The sequence below is a fragment of the Branchiostoma lanceolatum genome, chromosome 4 (genome assembly GCF_035083965.1).
Source record: "Branchiostoma lanceolatum isolate klBraLanc5 chromosome 4, klBraLanc5.hap2, whole genome shotgun sequence".
NCBI lineage: Eukaryota > Metazoa > Chordata > Leptocardii > Amphioxiformes > Branchiostomatidae > Branchiostoma > Branchiostoma lanceolatum.
In genome coordinates, this window is record NC_089725.1 from 12,952,242 (window position 1) to 12,969,374 (window position 17,133).

The 17,133-nt window shown below is 41.3% G+C and overlaps 2 protein-coding genes across 2 annotated transcripts in view; both read left to right on the plus strand.

The window, feature by feature from the left end:
* The first annotated feature begins 121 nt into the window (after nucleotides 1-121).
* LOC136434180 (clotting factor C-like) lies at nucleotides 122-9,281 on the plus strand. Its single transcript, XM_066426946.1, has 7 exons — nucleotides 122-211; nucleotides 6,286-6,643; nucleotides 6,878-7,051; nucleotides 7,701-7,871; nucleotides 8,417-8,591; nucleotides 8,915-8,981; nucleotides 9,147-9,281. The coding sequence occupies exons 2-7, from the start codon at nucleotides 6,286-6,288 to the stop codon at nucleotides 9,279-9,281; spliced, it is 1,080 nt and encodes a 359-aa protein (XP_066283043.1). The 5' UTR covers nucleotides 122-211.
* A 141-nt stretch (nucleotides 9,282-9,422) lies between these two features.
* LOC136434181 (sushi, von Willebrand factor type A, EGF and pentraxin domain-containing protein 1-like) overlaps nucleotides 9,423-17,133 on the plus strand; it is a 30,461-nt gene continuing 22,750 nt past the window's right edge. Inside the window, exons 1-12 of the mRNA XM_066426947.1 lie at nucleotides 9,423-9,454; nucleotides 9,805-10,272; nucleotides 10,819-11,019; nucleotides 11,383-11,562; nucleotides 11,731-11,901; nucleotides 12,375-12,548; nucleotides 12,929-13,099; nucleotides 13,546-13,719; nucleotides 14,347-14,517; nucleotides 15,026-15,193; nucleotides 15,834-16,004; nucleotides 16,549-16,725. Coding sequence (XP_066283044.1) covers nucleotides 9,951-10,272; nucleotides 10,819-11,019; nucleotides 11,383-11,562; nucleotides 11,731-11,901; nucleotides 12,375-12,548; nucleotides 12,929-13,099; nucleotides 13,546-13,719; nucleotides 14,347-14,517; nucleotides 15,026-15,193; nucleotides 15,834-16,004; nucleotides 16,549-16,725 — 2,080 coding nt within the window. The 5' untranslated portion in view covers nucleotides 9,423-9,454; nucleotides 9,805-9,950. The remainder of the gene's footprint in view (nucleotides 9,455-9,804; nucleotides 10,273-10,818; nucleotides 11,020-11,382; nucleotides 11,563-11,730; nucleotides 11,902-12,374; nucleotides 12,549-12,928; nucleotides 13,100-13,545; nucleotides 13,720-14,346; nucleotides 14,518-15,025; nucleotides 15,194-15,833; nucleotides 16,005-16,548; nucleotides 16,726-17,133) is intronic.

Genomic DNA, 17,133 nt, shown 5'->3' on the forward strand with positions numbered 1-17,133 from the left:
GTTGCTGTAGCGATGATACCTTGCAACATGTGGTTGGACTAATAATAGCGTACGTGCAGTGTCTACATATAGACTTTAGACTCGCATATGTACACCGGTGACCCTATATAAGAAGGGGAAGGCCAGTTATTTGACCAAGTGTAAAGAAGGGGAAGAACAGTGATTTGACCAAGTGTGAGGAAGCACCGCACGAGCTCGGAGAGAAATCAAGGTAAGGTACTTACCTTAATATTCAAATATCACGCCTTCATAACGCGTTACAAACGTTGTACTTAGGAGGAAAGTTGTCCGGAGAAAACTGTAACTTTTGATAAATGGCATTTCGAAGTTTCTTTGGACCGGTTTTGTCAAGACAGCATTTTTTTAAACCGACAAACGAGTGTGCTTCTACGCAAGATTTTGCATTGCTTATTCGAGAATGATAAAAGATACAATGGAGGGAATGGAAAATTTGGCCTAGACAACGCGACATTGCCTTGGAAGAGCGCAATGCTTTCGCCTACCCGGAAACTTGCATAGTCAGCGCATAAATGTAAGGCCATGTCCACGAAGCCACGATCACTACTACAGCCGTGTCCTGGGAATTTGAATCTTCTGCTTGAGCTAGCGCTTGTCGAAGAGTTGGGGAGGACAGGAGACACGACTTGTGACGAGTCGTCCTGGGTCATATTTAATCAAGTCCTTGTTTTAGTATAGTACTTATCATCGTAATGAGCAACAGTCGACCCGCGTCTCAAAACTAGAACGATCTCGACTTCAGCCTTCCATGTCATAACTCTATTTAACTTACAGGTAGTTAGCTAATTGACAATGAGCCTTCCTGAAATTGCCCATGCATGGTAAACGATCATAGTGAAGTAACTCCACATGGTAGCGGTTTGTACAGAATACAAAATTGTAGCCGCTCCCAAAACAGTTAGATATTTGCGAATACTTACTTTTGAATTACTGTTTCTTCAAAGTAGCTTTACCTTTCCCTCCTTTATGCTAATTGTTATAGGTAATGTTACCACTCGCATGGTGAGTGTTTATCCCTCGTTTCTTGTAACACATATTTATTGTCACAATAAACCGATCCCATAGCCCCACCAGCCTCCATCGAAACATATAGAGCGAAAAATAAAACCATATGAAAATGCAAATATTTGATGGGACACGCAGCTACTCTTTCATTGGCCGAAACGCTAATTGCCAAGCTGTCATTGGTTGAACCGTTAATTGCCATGCTGTAATTGGTTGAACTAAGAATTGTGTTGGACAGTCAGCAATACTCTAGGGTTATCGAAGTGAGACGTGGCTCATGTTTTTGGTTAAATGTCATTAGCTACATGGGGACATTTGTAAGGTCGAAGCCTATCGGGTTCTTCAAGGCGCTCGCGAAAGAATGTCAGTACATTTGTAATTGCATTTCTGTCTTGCCGCGAAGCCGATATGTGACAGAAGAGCATTCGTTACTGCGTTTTATGCTAACCACGAAGCAGGTCTCTAAAATCAAGATGACTTCAGTATGGCATGCTTTAGCTGGCACGAAGACGGCGTCCGAATTAAAGAATCTTTTGTCATCGCGTTTTTGGTTACTCGCCATTTAGATATCATAGTTTAAGTTCACTATCGACAAGATAATCATACTATTTGACGATGGCAGATTAGTTAAATTAATTACCTTCGCCGGGAATGTATGCATTCGCAGTAAGGTTATGTTATCGGTTACGCCAGCTGTAAAGTGGGTCCGTATGTATGTCGAGATCATAAGTCGAGAGAACTTTGACGGATCTTGCTGATTTTTGGTAGGTAAGTGGCGGTTGTGGAAACGAAGGTCAAGTTTGAAAATGATTAACCTTGCGTTTTCCTAAAGTGCTCCAGTGGACTTTTTTTGTTAGTGTGTTTGTATGTAGTCAACATAACTCGACGTATTGATGATGATGGATCTGCATGATTTTTGGTGGGTACGTAGAGATTGTGAAAACGAAGCTCAAGTTCAAAAATGGGTCACCTGGCATTTTCCTGCGGTACTGCAGTGGGCTGTTTATGTATGCGTGTTTGTTTGATGACAGGATAACTCGAGAAGCTGTTGATGGTTGTGCATGATATTTAGCGAATAGGTAGATTTATTAAAGGGGAAGGTCAAGTTCGATGATGGGCCTCCTAGCGGGTACTTTGGGTACTGCAGTGTAGCTTCAAAGTTTGAAGTCGAATTTTCTGCAAGTGCTACGATCATGATTTTTGTGTGGTAGATAGTCCATGCCACATGAAGTAAGTTGTGCACGTTTGGGCTCTCTAGCGGCTTGTTTGGAGCTGCAGCGGGTGTTTTTAATTTATTTGTTTTGACCTTTGGACATGAATAACTAGACTTATGGTCAACGGATCGTCTTGATTTATGGTATGTAGATAGCTCGATTAATGATTTACATAATTGAATATTCATTATGCAAATTAGGAGCTAATTTGCATAATTAGCAAGGAAAGTTTATAAATCTGCTGCCTTTCAAAATAGGACTCTCAAACGTGTGACATATATAGCTGAAAAAGAGAGAGGTATCGATAGATACCAATAATGCTAATAGCTACCAATGTTGCATAATTAATGAGAAAATACTAATTGAAAATACCACAATAGTAAATGATTGGAATTTCATTCTTGTATCATTAGGAAGCTAAGTAAAGGTGAACAATATCAGACAAAAATTATGCATGACAAGGTCTCATTAACATAATTTATAAGGAAATGTCTACAATTCCCTTTCAATTTGCTATTTTTAAGTCTATTTATTCAGGTTAAATTGCACTGACAGGTGACCTAGTTTACCGGAGCAGGCTCCCTGTGAGACGTCCCTGGAGGACACATGTGATACTTTACTTGCCTGGTGCAGGGCTCTGTTTTGGGGTCAGGGAGGTCACACGGGCTTACGATCTAACGCTCTCCCTGTTGGAAGGTATAGGTTTGATAAAAACTGATTGATATGTCGACTATGAAAATATGGGCATAATTGAAGCAAATACATTGCCAACAAATTGCCTTATTTTCTGTAGTAAAGATAAAAGTTATGATACCAATTAAGCAAAAATATTCTTACAGTGATTATTTTTATAACTCTTGGGAGAACTCGTGTAGGTTTAGGTATGGGTTTGTTTTAAACTTTGAAAGAGAATACTAGTAACTCAAGAAGGTGATGACGGATCGTCATGATTTGTAGGGATGTACATAGTTTGAGTGATGATTTACATGATCGTATAAGAATCATGCAAATCAGGATCTGTGATGTGAAAAAGTATACAAACCCTTGCATTCTATTGTAGTCAAACACGTGACATGTAACGAGAAAGAGAGGAATATTGATAGATATCAATTATGCAAACGACTACCTAATTTGCATAATTTATGACAAAATACTATAATTCCAGAGTGGTAAATGATGGGATTTCATTCTTGTGGCGTTTGGGAGATAATCAAATGTGGACGTTATCAGACATAAATCATGATGGCCTCATTTAATAATATATGAGGAAATGCTACAATGGCCCTCTTTTCTAAGATTTTACTTTAATGCTGTGTTTTGTGTAGAGAAAAGGATCACTTGAAATTCATGCAATCGAGGACCTTATTTACATACTGAGTGATAAGCATTCACTCGAAAAGGCTAACATCAGTCGGCGAAGGTATGAGGTCGTGGAACTCTAGTTCCATACTTAAATATCCAAAGGCCACATGACATAAAAGTCATGCCATAAGGAAAATAGACACTTTTACGTGGCAGATAATTGAAAAACCAGAAAAATTCAGACACTTGCTTTATGAAAACTAAAATATGCACAGCAGTTTTTTTAGGGCAACCATGTCTTGTCAGACTCCCAGAAAAGCAGCATTCCAACACTGAGAGGGCGGATATTTTCCGAGTAAACCTTCAATAAACACATAAAGCCATGTGCACCTATGTAATGACGCACATTTGAGTCTGCCATTGACGTTGAAAAACAAAACAAATATAGGTTCAAGCCCTTTACTGACAGGTTCATTGTGTGGCGCCCTCAAGATGATTAAACAGTTCGGCCCACTGTAATCTCTGGCGTCATTATTACCAGGGTACGTGTTAGGCATTATGGTAACTACAATACTACAGTAACTACCCACTTTTGATAAGGTTGCAGTTAACGACCCTTTTTCACATGGGGCTACGCAACCGAATACTTTACAGATCGCTCAACGAATTTGATTGACAAAGAACGATTTGTGTTTCACGTTTTGTGTGTTATGTCGCATCGTGTATCATCTTCCAATCATAAGATCAAGGTTCATATAGAGACATTTTTAGAGACTTGAATGGGGGAACACTGATCCAAAAATCGTGATGTTTTGTTACAATCGAGAGAAAAGGGCAATAGGAGTAGAGGTGAGCCGTGAATACTATATAGCTGTATCGGAACAGTTCTCAGTCATTTCAACATGACACAATGATTTCCGCAACACAATTTTGTCGAGGGCCGTTTTGCAAATCAAGTCAAACCTGGATTAATGTGACCGCTAATAAATGACATATTTGCGTATGTACTTTATATATGTACATTAGCCCTGATATCAAAGACCACATAAAATTCCACACAAAGTCGGCGGCAATGTTGACTTACATAGATATGGTGCCACCTTATTAAGTCGTAATTGATTACAAGTGAATTAATCGTAAAGTGTTTCGTCAACTTAGTAGAGATTTGTTTTCCACGTAAGTCAAGGACTTATGCAATGTTACAACATCGGTGGTCAAAGCTTTCACGTAATCCATACAAAGTTAGTCGATTACAAACTGAAAGACGCCCAAATCGCTTATCTCCCCTACCATTTCTCAAGTCAGTGTTGCACTATGTTGTACCGTTTAAATTTGTACACATAACAGGTAAAGCGGTACCAGTTGTTATCTCCATGAAAAAAGGCTTTTTCATGGAGATACTGTTTTGCTTGCGTTTGGTGTTTGTGTGTATGTATGTGTCACCGGACGCTTAAAGTCACCATAACTGTAGAACCTGTACATGGATCGTAATGATTTTTGGTATGTGGGTGGGTGTTAGGAGGAGGAAGGTCAAGGTCGATTTTTGGCCCCCTGGCATGTGTGACTGGAACTGCAATGGCGTATTTGTTAAAATCTTCAATGTAGAAGAACTGAAGAGTGGATCGACAGATCGTCATGTTCTTTGGTACACAGGTAGGTTAGACCAAGTTGTACACACTTAAGTGCAAACTATGCAAATGAGACCGAATTTGCATAAGTATGGAGGTAAATCGTTTGCATGGGTGTCGTCGGATGCTTAAAGTCAGCATAACTGTAGAACGTGTAGATGGATTGTAATGATATTTGGTATGTGGGTATGCGCTGGGAGGAGAATGGTCAAGGTCGATTTTGGGCCCCCTGGTTTGTGTCCCTGGAACTGCAATGGCCTATTTGTAAAAATGTTCTGAAGGGGTATAACTGAAGAGAGGAACAACAGATTTTCATGTTATTTGGTACGCAGGTAGGTTGGACAGAGATGTACACACTGAAGTGCAAATCATGCAAAGTTAGTGTGTTTGCGTGTGTGTGCGCGTGTGTGTATGTTTGTGTCACCGTGTGTGTATGTATGTGTCACCGGACGCTTAAAATCAGCATAACTGAAGAACGTGTGGATGGATTGAAATGATATTTGGTATGTGGGTAGGTGTTGGGAGGAGAAAGGTCAAGGTCGATTTTGGGCCCCCTGGTATGTGTCACTGGAACTGCAATGGCGTGTTTGTAAATATTTTGCAAGGAGAATAACTGAAGAAAGGAGTGACAGATTTTCATGTTATTTGATATGCAGGTAGGTTGGTCAGTAGCTATTTATAGCCACTTCTCCCCTTGCCCGGCCAGTGTGGGTCATACCATTGAGCGATATAGAATGGGGGGAACTGGTTTAATAAAAAAACAAAGTTTCATGGAGATTTTGGGTCCTAAGACTCTTGTTAAGTTGTTGTGTCATGTGAGTTCTCTCATAATTATTGGTTTGAAGATTTGAGAACCAAAACGAAGAAGAAAAAAAAAGAAACCCAGACAAGTTTTCCAGCAAATATCATGATACCATTACCTGGATGTCTAACCTTCATCAACGTACCATGATACTAATGTTATAGGCTTAAGTGGTCTTAGGATAAACATATCTTTCACGACACTGTAAAGAAAAGTTGGGCGTGGAAAGTTACACGGGTCCCAACAGAATAAAAGATATCTTAGCTGCAAAATTCTAGATCTTTTAAAACCAACACATACATTTCTTCATCCACAGATGCGAGGGAGACTGATTCTCCTGCTCACAGCGGCGGTCCTGACACTGTTGTTGATCGGAGAAGTTGACGGCAGTGGTGGCCGCAGACGTCGCCGGCGCCGTAGCAGCCCCCGGCCGCCCGTCGACTGCCGATGGTCCTCCTGGTCTCTGTTCTCCTCCAACTGTGGTAACACCTGTGGAGGCACGAGGACCTTCACCAGGTACAGGTGCAGGCCTGCGCAGAACGGCGGCGCGGATTGCACCGGGGACACGCAGAAGACGGAACTGTGCCCGGGCTCGGTGTGCCAGAACGGCGGACAGTGGAACGGCGTCTCCTGTACCTGCCCGAGTGGCTTCTACGGATCCTGTTGTCAAACAAGTACGTATACGGTTTCAAATCTTGAATACTTTGCAACTGTGTTGCAGTTTCGTGAATACTTTTGCAGTTGTGTTGTAGTTTCTTGAATACTTTTGTAGTTGGAAGTTCATTAGAGAGAAATTCACACTGAGAAAGCAATGCCGTCGTTCAAAAATGGTTGTGGTTATAATGCTAGATATTTTGACCTAAAATAACCATAAAAGTCACAAGGAATTTAACCTGTTCTCCCATCAGCTCTGATGTGTCCACCCCTGGACGCTCCCTCCAACGGTCAGATCAGCTCTCCGGACGCGACAGGCGGCAATGTCCTGTACTTTACCTGTGACCCCGGCTACACGCTGTTGGGGAGCAGCTCTGCCACGTGCGAGTCGTCCGGCACCTGGTCCAACACCAGGCCTATATGTCAGAGTAAGTGTCTGGTGCCTTGTCACGCAATAATCGTAGTGAATACGTTTCACCATTGATGCGTTGTCCTAATGCGTTCAAGTTACTAGTAATATTCATCTGCACAAAGAAATCGCGTACTTGAAGGCCAAATTGAAGTTTGAAAATCCTTTGTGTTGTGCTGTGTATACAAGTATATCCGACTTCTCGACCACCCGCACTTTACACATTGAGACATACAGTTACGATAAAGTAGGACCTTGCCTCTTCCATATCCATCTACAAGTAGGTCCTTGCTTTGATGAAGCTATGCCGTCCATAATCATCTAATACTTCTTCAAGCACAAACGACTGCGCTTGAGCAAAGAAACGCTAGATCATCCTGACTATAGCATCTCTGTATCTAACGTTATCTCTATATATACTATAGCGTTAGCCACTATAATCGACCTTCGGCGTAACACACCAGCTTCGCAGGCCCGCGGCGCAACAGTTGGTCATATATCCAGACTTAAACATGGATTAAACATTTTGATAGGATGTTTGACTTCTCAGTTCAGTTCATACTCTGTGAGATGACACCAGTTTCTCTAAGTCCCTGCGAAGCATGACAGAACGAAGTTCATCATCCTTAAGTTTGACTTCTACATGTATCTATTTTGTGTTCCCGTAGGGGGTTCCTGTCCTGCCCTACCGGTGGTGCCGCATGGTGAGATGTACGGGTCCATGTCCACGGGTTCCACCATGACGTTCTCGTGTTTACCCGGCTACACTCTAACCGGCCCCTCCTCCATCAGATGTACACAGCAGGGCACGTGGAGTGCGCAACCACCGACTTGTACAAGTACGTACTAGATCGTCAAATACTCAAGATATTAATAGTGACAAAGTAATCGAAGCAGAAATTTACACACATTCGGCTGATTATTTCTTGTTTTGACGATGTAGATGTATCAGAGTTTCAACGACACAATACACGCTTAGATGTCATGACCGAAACATAACACACCAGGCAACACGTGTACGTAGAAAAGCATATAATGTATAACCTACGAAACAAAAACTAAGCATCAATTACGATCTAAGTAGCATGTGATGTCCTTGATTTTTTAGTCTGATATATACATGTAGGTCTAATACACTTTATTACCACCAACCAAAGACTTCAACACTTCAGCAAACATGAGATCCAAACTAAAGAGGTATTCGGAGGAACTTTTAGGTTGATTTCAAAAAAGCTTTTGACAAATCACAATAAATTGAGATAACATTCATGTTGGTGGGCCATTCAATATGTAAGGTAAAATCGTTCTCGAAATCTAAGTTACCTCCTTTGATTCACAACTCAATGATACACCACAACAATATATCGGTAATATTCTGTTACAGTTGTTCAGTGCCAGAGGCTGTCACCTCCAGCTCATGGAACCATCAGTAGTGTAACAGCTCCCTCTGCCGGCACCTGGAACTCACTGCAGTGCGACACCTCTGTGGTAAACCAAGGCCCGGTCCATACCGTGAACTGTGGTACTGACTCCACCAACTTCAACGGCCAAACCTTCACGTAAGACGCATAACACATGATTTTGAATCCAATATGTTCTTGACGTATTCTACAAAAAGAGAAAGAAAATCACGGAATCTTTTGCTGTCTCTGTCACAACCCTCGTCAGGTGGGACGTATGGCATAACGTGACGTCAGCAAATCGATCAAAGATACCAGGAAGTCTATACCGTCTCACGTCCTTGTCTAATAAGATTGTATACCTACAACAAAGTTGTCGTTTTGATTGATGCATTATGTTTTCTCATACCTTTGATTGTTTCTCTCAAGTCATTTTGTAAGATTCCTCAACTATTAGACACAACTTTCCCTCCATTTTACAGCGTCAGTTGTCCTGTTGGGTGTTCTGGGTGCACTGGTTGTGTCTGGGGGTCTGGTGTCTACACGGTCGTGAGTACTATACTTCAGGATACTGGAAGCTACATACATATTTAAACGGATACTGCAGTTTCTCATAGTTCTCAACAATTCAGATATTGCTCAGTATAAACTGTACAGGTAATGCATTTTTTTGGGCAACAGGAGGTACTGACGAATAATGCTACTCTTTGGCAGGATTCGAGTATTTGCTTTGCTGCTATCCATGACGGAAGGATCACGTCTGCTGGCGGACAGGTGACTGTGCACAGATGGCCCGGACAGAGCTCGTACCATGGATCCTGGCAGAACGGCATCCAATCAAGGGAGTAAGTGACATAGAGGGGTACATGTACATCAACATTTGCTACAAATATGACTTTGTAAGGACTAAATTCATCTTGCTAACGACATGCTAGTCTGAATTTTCTCTGAACATAAACGTGCTGTCCATCTTTTTTTCTTCAGTTTTGGACACTGGGGCAGTTCCTTTGCCTTTACACCAGGTATCTCAACAGTTTATACTTGTCGATTGCTTTGAAATAAATGCTAAGTTTAAAACGTTAATTGCTGCTGAAAGAATGACGGAGGTACAAAGTCTCGGTACTCTATTTCAGTTTGAAAATATTTCCAAAAGGGCTCATTAGATGAGGACCACATTAGATAACCATGTCACCCTTGCTATAGTTGTTTTGTGTACTTTTTATACTTCAGCGTAATTCAGTTTCAACCTTAAGCTAACTCTTCTAACTCTAAACATTATAACAACCGTGTTATAGTCCTGAAACCATAATATGTTTTGATGTTGCAAAATCAAGAATGATACAACAACACTCCACTGTTCTTTCATCGATAGGTAGCAGAGAACAAAAGTCGTCAACTACTACCTGCGCTATATCGGGCTACACCAGTTTCAACGGGATCTGCTACAAAGCCTACAGCCGAAACAAGAGCTACAACCAGGCCAGACAGGTTTGTGCCGCAGACGGCGGGTTCTTAGCCATGCCGAAGGATGCTGCCTCCAACGATTTCATCAACCAGCTGTGTGGCGGTGACTGTTGGATCGGACTGAATGAACAGAGTGTTGAAGACCGTTGGCAATGGGAGGACGGGTCGATTCTCAGCGCTGCAGGCTTCAGCAACTGGGCCAGAAGAGCGAGAAACCACCACGCAGGAGGAAGGTCCGGTTCGGGTTCAAACTCAGGATCAGGTTCAGGCAACAAGGATGACAATAAAGACTGCGCCCTGCTGAAGCAGAGTGGACCGAAGTGGGAGGAGCACGACTGCGGTCATGGTCACCATTTCGTCTGCCAGTCAAATCATGGTATGGCGTTTTCATCGAATTGCATGGTAACGGCTAACAACGTTAGTATGCATAAACAGTGACCAATCTCTTCAAAATTTCCCTATCAATCATGCAAAATAAGTTATAGTTTGCATCTAATCATGTGAATCTCTTAGTAACCTTAGCTGATTGTATTATATATGCCAACATTATGAGAATCCGTTTGCCCTTTCTTTAGCTATTCTCTTCCAAAGTTTCAAACATAAACGCCCATGCAGTTGCAAAAGGCGCTGTAAGCTTGCTGGGGGCGATGCACACCCAAGCCCAAAACAAAACGCTTACCTCCTTTTTGCAAGACGATTCAGTAGTATATCAATCTATGCAAGATGGAGTTTTATTGTCCAAAAGATAAGAGAGGATCTACACTGTATGTCGAAAATCAGTGGTAGAGGCTAATATTTATTGACTACAGTAACTGACGAAATACGATGCTGTCTTAAACGTCTGACTGTTTCAAAGTTTTATCCAGTTGCTTGAGAAATATCATTTGGCGTGAGTAACTGTTGTGTGGTTTCTTGTTTTCAGTAATTCACTCCCAGGTTCAGACCCAGTGCACCGTACTGGCAAACCCGGATCCCATATCCCAGGGCAGTGTGACGGGGCCGACCCACGTGTTCGGTACGACCGTACACTTTACCTGTCCGTCAGGGTACACCTTGGTCGGTACAGCCGACAGGGTATGTCAAGCCGACGGCCAATGGAGTGGCTCACAGCCTACCTGTCATGGTAAGTATCAAACACATTCTATAGAGTAATGTTACATAATAAATGCAAAATGTATGTTATATCTATTCATTTATTCATTTACTTAGGGTTAGCCCTTAGAGATAGCTTTTGGTAGTCGGGAAACTCTATGTATGTTATGTATTTCATATCATTGATATAAGATTTTTCTGACTTAAGAAGTTTCTCTAACCTAGGCCTTTATCAAAGAAAACTGCAACAGGTAATACTTGCTGTTAATAGGATCATTTCAAGGGATATTGTGTGAAACTGTAAAATGAATACATTTGCATGATTAAACATGATATAACATTAATAACATTTCATGCTTAGCTTATAAAAACGAAATTGTTTATTTCCTTACAGCGAACCAACCGCAACAGTGTTCAGCTCTTAGCGCACCTAATCATGGAAGCATCAGTGGGGGCAACAACGTGGGAGACACGGTCACCTTCTCCTGTGACACCGGCTTCACGCTAACAGGGTCCGTCACAAGAACCTGTCAATCAACTTTGGACTGGTCTGGGACACGGCCAACTTGTACCAGTAAGTCACCATCGTTGTTTTCTTTTCTAAAGTTGTATTTAGTGAAAATGCTACATCTTTTTCTATCTGTAAAGTACAATTGGAATTTAGGCAATCTAACTTTGTTGGATCTTTTAAAGAAAAATTATTATCTTTAAGTCATGGTGATAACAATGTACTGATGAACAGAGGTCCAGTGTCCTACCGTGAACGCTCCTCTCAACGGACAGGTGTCTGGTGGCAATCGATATGGCAACACGCTGCAGTTCTCCTGCAATGCGGGCTATCAACTGATAGGGGGCAGCACTATAACTTGCCAGGCCGATGGGACCTGGGATGGACCAGAACCAACCTGTGACAGTGAGTTTATGTTTAACTTGACTTTAAAGCTTTAAAGACAAAAACTCCGGGATTAGTGTATATTTGTAATACCAGCTCTTTCAGTTTGAGTAACTATGTGGTTGTAGACTCTACATATGGTCTTGCTTTTTGGCAACACCCTAAGGGCAGAGCCATATTGAAGACTTTGGAGAAGGACCAAAAAAATCTTGTGATGGAATGACAGAATAAAATAACATAAAAGCCGGTGGTCCAATGTTTAAGGATTCAGCCACACCTCAAGCATATGAAAGAACCCACCACACTTATTGATGAGAGTAGGGGTCCATCCTGCTGTGAGTTGATCAAACCTTTGACAGACCAATTTCTGGATTGATATCTTGAAAAAGGTGATAGTCACCAGTAGTATCAATCCTTCCACAAATGAGTAATCAAATAAATAAACAACCAACCAAAATGACTATTTTTGCATGTTGTGTACTTTTCCCACACAGAGATACATTGCCCCCCTCCCCAAGCCCCATTGAATGGCCATGTGACAGGGAACATCCAGCAGTATGGTGACATGATCAGCTACACCTGTGATGTCGGGTACCTCCTGAATGGTCCCAGTGTCAGTACATGCCTCAGTACTGGTGTGTGGAGTGACCAGGCACCGCAGTGTACCGGTGAGTTCACTCATGTCTAGAAAATGATGTTATTGTAACTTTCAATGTCCTTCCCACACCATATAGTGTATAGGGCAGTGCCTATCTCTCTTTCCTTAGGCCTTGGGCCACACAATGTGTGTTCAACTTACATACTCATTCCATACAAGTCTTTGGTATGACTTCATCAGGGAATCAAAACTGTAACCTATAGCTACTGCATACAAAGCAAGCACACCAGCTTCGTAGGCACGCGGCGCGGCAGCAGCTGGTTATATCACACCGAACGACCTGTCACGCCTAACCTTTGCATACAATTTCTCTGTACAAAGTATACTCTGTGTATCAAGGAAGCTTTGTAAGCGTCTTTACACATCGTCTTTTCTGTCTTCCCTTTCCAGCGATGGACTGTTCCATGCCCTCCCATCCTGCACATGGCTCAGTGGCAGGTACCACTATCTACGGGGGTGTGATCACCTACACATGTGACCCTGGCTACACCCTGAGTGGAGCCTCTACACAGACATGTCAGAGCAACCAGCAGTGGTCTGGAACTCCACCAACTTGTCAAAGTAACTTCCACTTATTCTTCTTAGATTTCCCAAAGCAGCAAATCTTACTGGCAGTTACAACCTCCGTGAAAACTGAGGTTTTGTTTTCAGTCTCTGCGTTTGTTTGTTTGTCTTGGTGTGTATCTGCAGTTAACGTTATATGAATATTGTACAGTGACAGGCACGATGTGGAAGATGGTGTAAAACATTGGCAAGACAGGAAAGTTGTCTTGGACCCGGTACTAAGTTGCATAGGAAGGAAAATGCATACTATTGCTCACCACCACCCTAGCGAAAGACACACGATTTAGAGTTCAGGAATAGAAATAGACATGCGACCTAAAAAAATTTCATCCTCCTATGAAAACCGGAAATGAATCTGAGGAAACCTTATTTCACGAGGCCTCATAATATGAATCAAGGATTACTTGAATTAGTTGCATCCTTTTTTTTTCAAACTTGTTTAGAGCTTCAGTGTCCCAGCCTGGCTTCACCTAACCACGGAACAGTCAGTAGCTCCTTGAACCTTGTCGGGGACACTGTTACGTTCTCCTGCGACCCTGGGTTCGAGATCGTTGGCTCCACGGATCGACTCTGTCAGTCAGACGGGACATGGTCGGGAACACAACCGAGGTGCAGAAGTAAGTAACATCCATAAAATCATGCGAATGCACTGTGAAGGTCATCCCTAAAGACATAGCATTAACTAACAAGTTCACATCACATCACTACTGTTTGTCAGAAAACTATGTCTTCATAAATGATAGGTGACAATGTCACTATTTGGCACTAAATTGTGCATGCACTGTTGTCACTGAGGTTAACAACTGACTGTAAAAAGTTGCAAACTCTTGTCATGAAAATACTGATTGACATTTATCAGTGCTATGCAAGGAGCTATAAATTTGGAATAAATTCACTGTAATACTATTCACTGGTTTCTTTGGAAGAATATAACCAAGCAGAAGGGAGGATTGTATGTTCATCATTAGCCGAAGCGTATTCTGTGAAAGTCAGAATTGTTAAAAAGTCAGTTCCTGCAAAGATATTCCTGGTATACCCTGTCCTTGGTGCTGAACTATGGTTCTAATAACAAATCCTATATAATGATTGAATGCAAAATGTCTTTTCTGCACTCATTTTGTGTAATTTGATAATATAATAGCCTGATACATGCATCTTAAGATGATCTGTCTATCATACTTTTGTTCTTGTGAAAGCCTACAGTGATCATGATCACATTAACTGTTGAAGTTGTATCCACACAGGGGTAAGGTGCCCGGTACTGAGTGCTCCAGCCAACGGGGTCATGACAGGAAACAACCGGTACCAGAACCAGGTGCAGTTCAGCTGTAACAGTGGTTACCAGCTGGTAGGCAGCACCACCCTCACCTGCCAGGCTGACCAGACGTGGAGTGGACCGGTGCCGAACTGTAGCCGTAAGTTACTGTTTAACAGTTATTTCCTCCATTTCTTTTGATTGTTTTCACTGTGTGTTTCAAATCTTTGCAACTGTCATAAAAATGTGATTTTGAATTTGAAAATAACATCACATTTTACTCTGTATGTTAGGGATCCATGTATGTAATATAACATGTGAAACAAACTCATAACATGTGAAACAAACAATAGTAACTGTAATGTTAGCTCTCATAATTCCGCCAAGTACCCTAAGACATCAAAATAAATGGTGCTTATTGAAACCTTCTCAAAATATCTTGAACACCTAGATATCCAAATTGTGCTTACCCAGGGATTTACTGAAATGCAGTATTTATTTAGTAGATCTCTTTAGATTCATCTTTTTTATTTTTTATGCGGCGGTCTTGGGGTACCAGAAGGACTTATGAAAGTTTACATTATTCAGACATGTTACACCACCAAGTTACATCCTTACTGAATTTCATGTGTTATAAAATGTGATATGTACTTCTTTCATTCTACCAGCGAGTCAGTGTCCCTCTCTACAACTGACCAATGGTGCTGTAACGGGCGGAACTGTGTTTGGTTCCACGGCGACCTGTGGTTGTAACCCTGGGTTCCTCCTGGTCGGTCAACCCACCACCACCTGTCAAAGTAGCGCCACCTGGAGCGCCGCAACTCCTTCATGCACAAGTGAGCAACACATGGCAACTTCTTGTTAAGAATCTCATGAGCTTTGTCTCTCAGCAAAAGAATAAAAAAGATTTGGACTGATCGATGTAGTTCTGTTATGCAGAAGGCATTATAACTAAATTGTCACAAAACAACAAGATAGAGTCACCAAATACTTGACCATGACAATTTCTTGTTAATATGAATCCCATGAGCTCTCTTAGAAAAAGGATGAAACACGATGTAATTGATCTATGTATATGATAAGTTCTGTTGTTAAGCATGGTTTGACCCTATTCTAATTGTTACAATGCAACAAGAGTGGGCTCACCAAATATTTTGTCCTCCTGAATCTTTTTCAGGATAACTGAGGACCCAATTGTTTAGAACATGATTGTGGCTTTCTTTTCAAAAATATAGATTCTATGTTAGAACAAACTTTAATCCTTCTGAATAATGTTAATTGTACGAACATAGATAATATATAGGCTTCTTTTGGAGTTCAAGAGTATATCTAGCATGTGTGATAGTCATGTTAGAACAATACATGTAAGTATATAATGTTAATACAATGGTTTGGCTTTCATATCACACAAAGCCTGAAAAAGAAATACTCATTTAGAAGTTATATCATGTTTGATTGCACCATTTCCTTCACCAGTAAAGAACTGTCAGCCCCTTGTGGCTCCGAACCACGGGTCGGTGTCTGGCGGGAACACCTACGGGGACGTGGCCACCTATGACTGCGATCCAGGCTATGAAATGGTCGGGAGTCCCACCCAGACATGTCAGGACAACGAGCATTGGACAGGCTCTCCACCATACTGTATTAGTACGTAGTCACTCACTTCTGCATTTAGACCAATTTGTCAACCAGTAATCAACAAAACAGCCTCTTTTGGGACATTTCCATGTGTTATGTTTGTAATACATAATGACAAAACTGCATCAGACCTTGAATGTTATTTGTACCTTTTTGGACCTGTTGCAGCTGATTGATTTATCTAGCATATTGTATGATTGGCTGTGAGCTGTCAATAAGAAACCCTAGCTGTCTTGAATTATATGATATATACTTGGCAACATCACAAAAAGAGGCATTACAAAAAGATAATGAAGCTCTCATATTCTCGTAAGCTACCTTGATTTGAAATTATGATTGTTATTATACAATTTTCATTATCAAACTTTGGATCAGTAAGTTAATCAGAGACATGACTTAATTCCAACTTTAAATGACCCTACCTTTATCAATGAAAAGATTGCCATCATGTCCATTCAATTGCAACCCAGGTACTGGAGCATTATCAAGCCTGACTGAATGTTTCATATGTTTAACATATGATATTTTTTCTTATTTCTAATCTATTTTGAAGGAATGGAATGTGCAACCCTGGATGCGCCCATGCACGGGTCCGTCGTCAGTGGGACCAGCTATGTGGGTGATACTGTCACCTTCTCCTGTCACACTGGGTACGAGATTACCATCGGTTCTCCCTCACGGACCTGTCAAACAACACAGACGTGGACTGGAACACAACCGACTTGTACAAGTAGGCATACCCATTATACTTCATCATGATTGACATCTATGCAAATTACATTGTCATTGTAATATAGCAACTGTGAGTTCTGAGAGCTGGTAAAAAAAAGGTGTCAACAACTGTTATGATAATAATAATTACAGCTTATGGTAGTTTGTCTTACCTGTAAATGAGCTAAGAGGGAATATTTCCTTTCTGTACGTTGTTTTTCTTAATCCTCCAAGTGTCATTTAGATATGGGTAAATCATGTATTTATTGATATCACTACATACTGTAAAATGCATTTAAGTTCGCATGGTTTTTATTTCGTGCTAAGGCAACAATGGAGTGTTTGCGGTGGTTTAAGTTTGCGATAGCGCTATAGGCACATACTGCTACAATACTGGACAAAAATGTTTGCGATGGTTTTAAGTTTG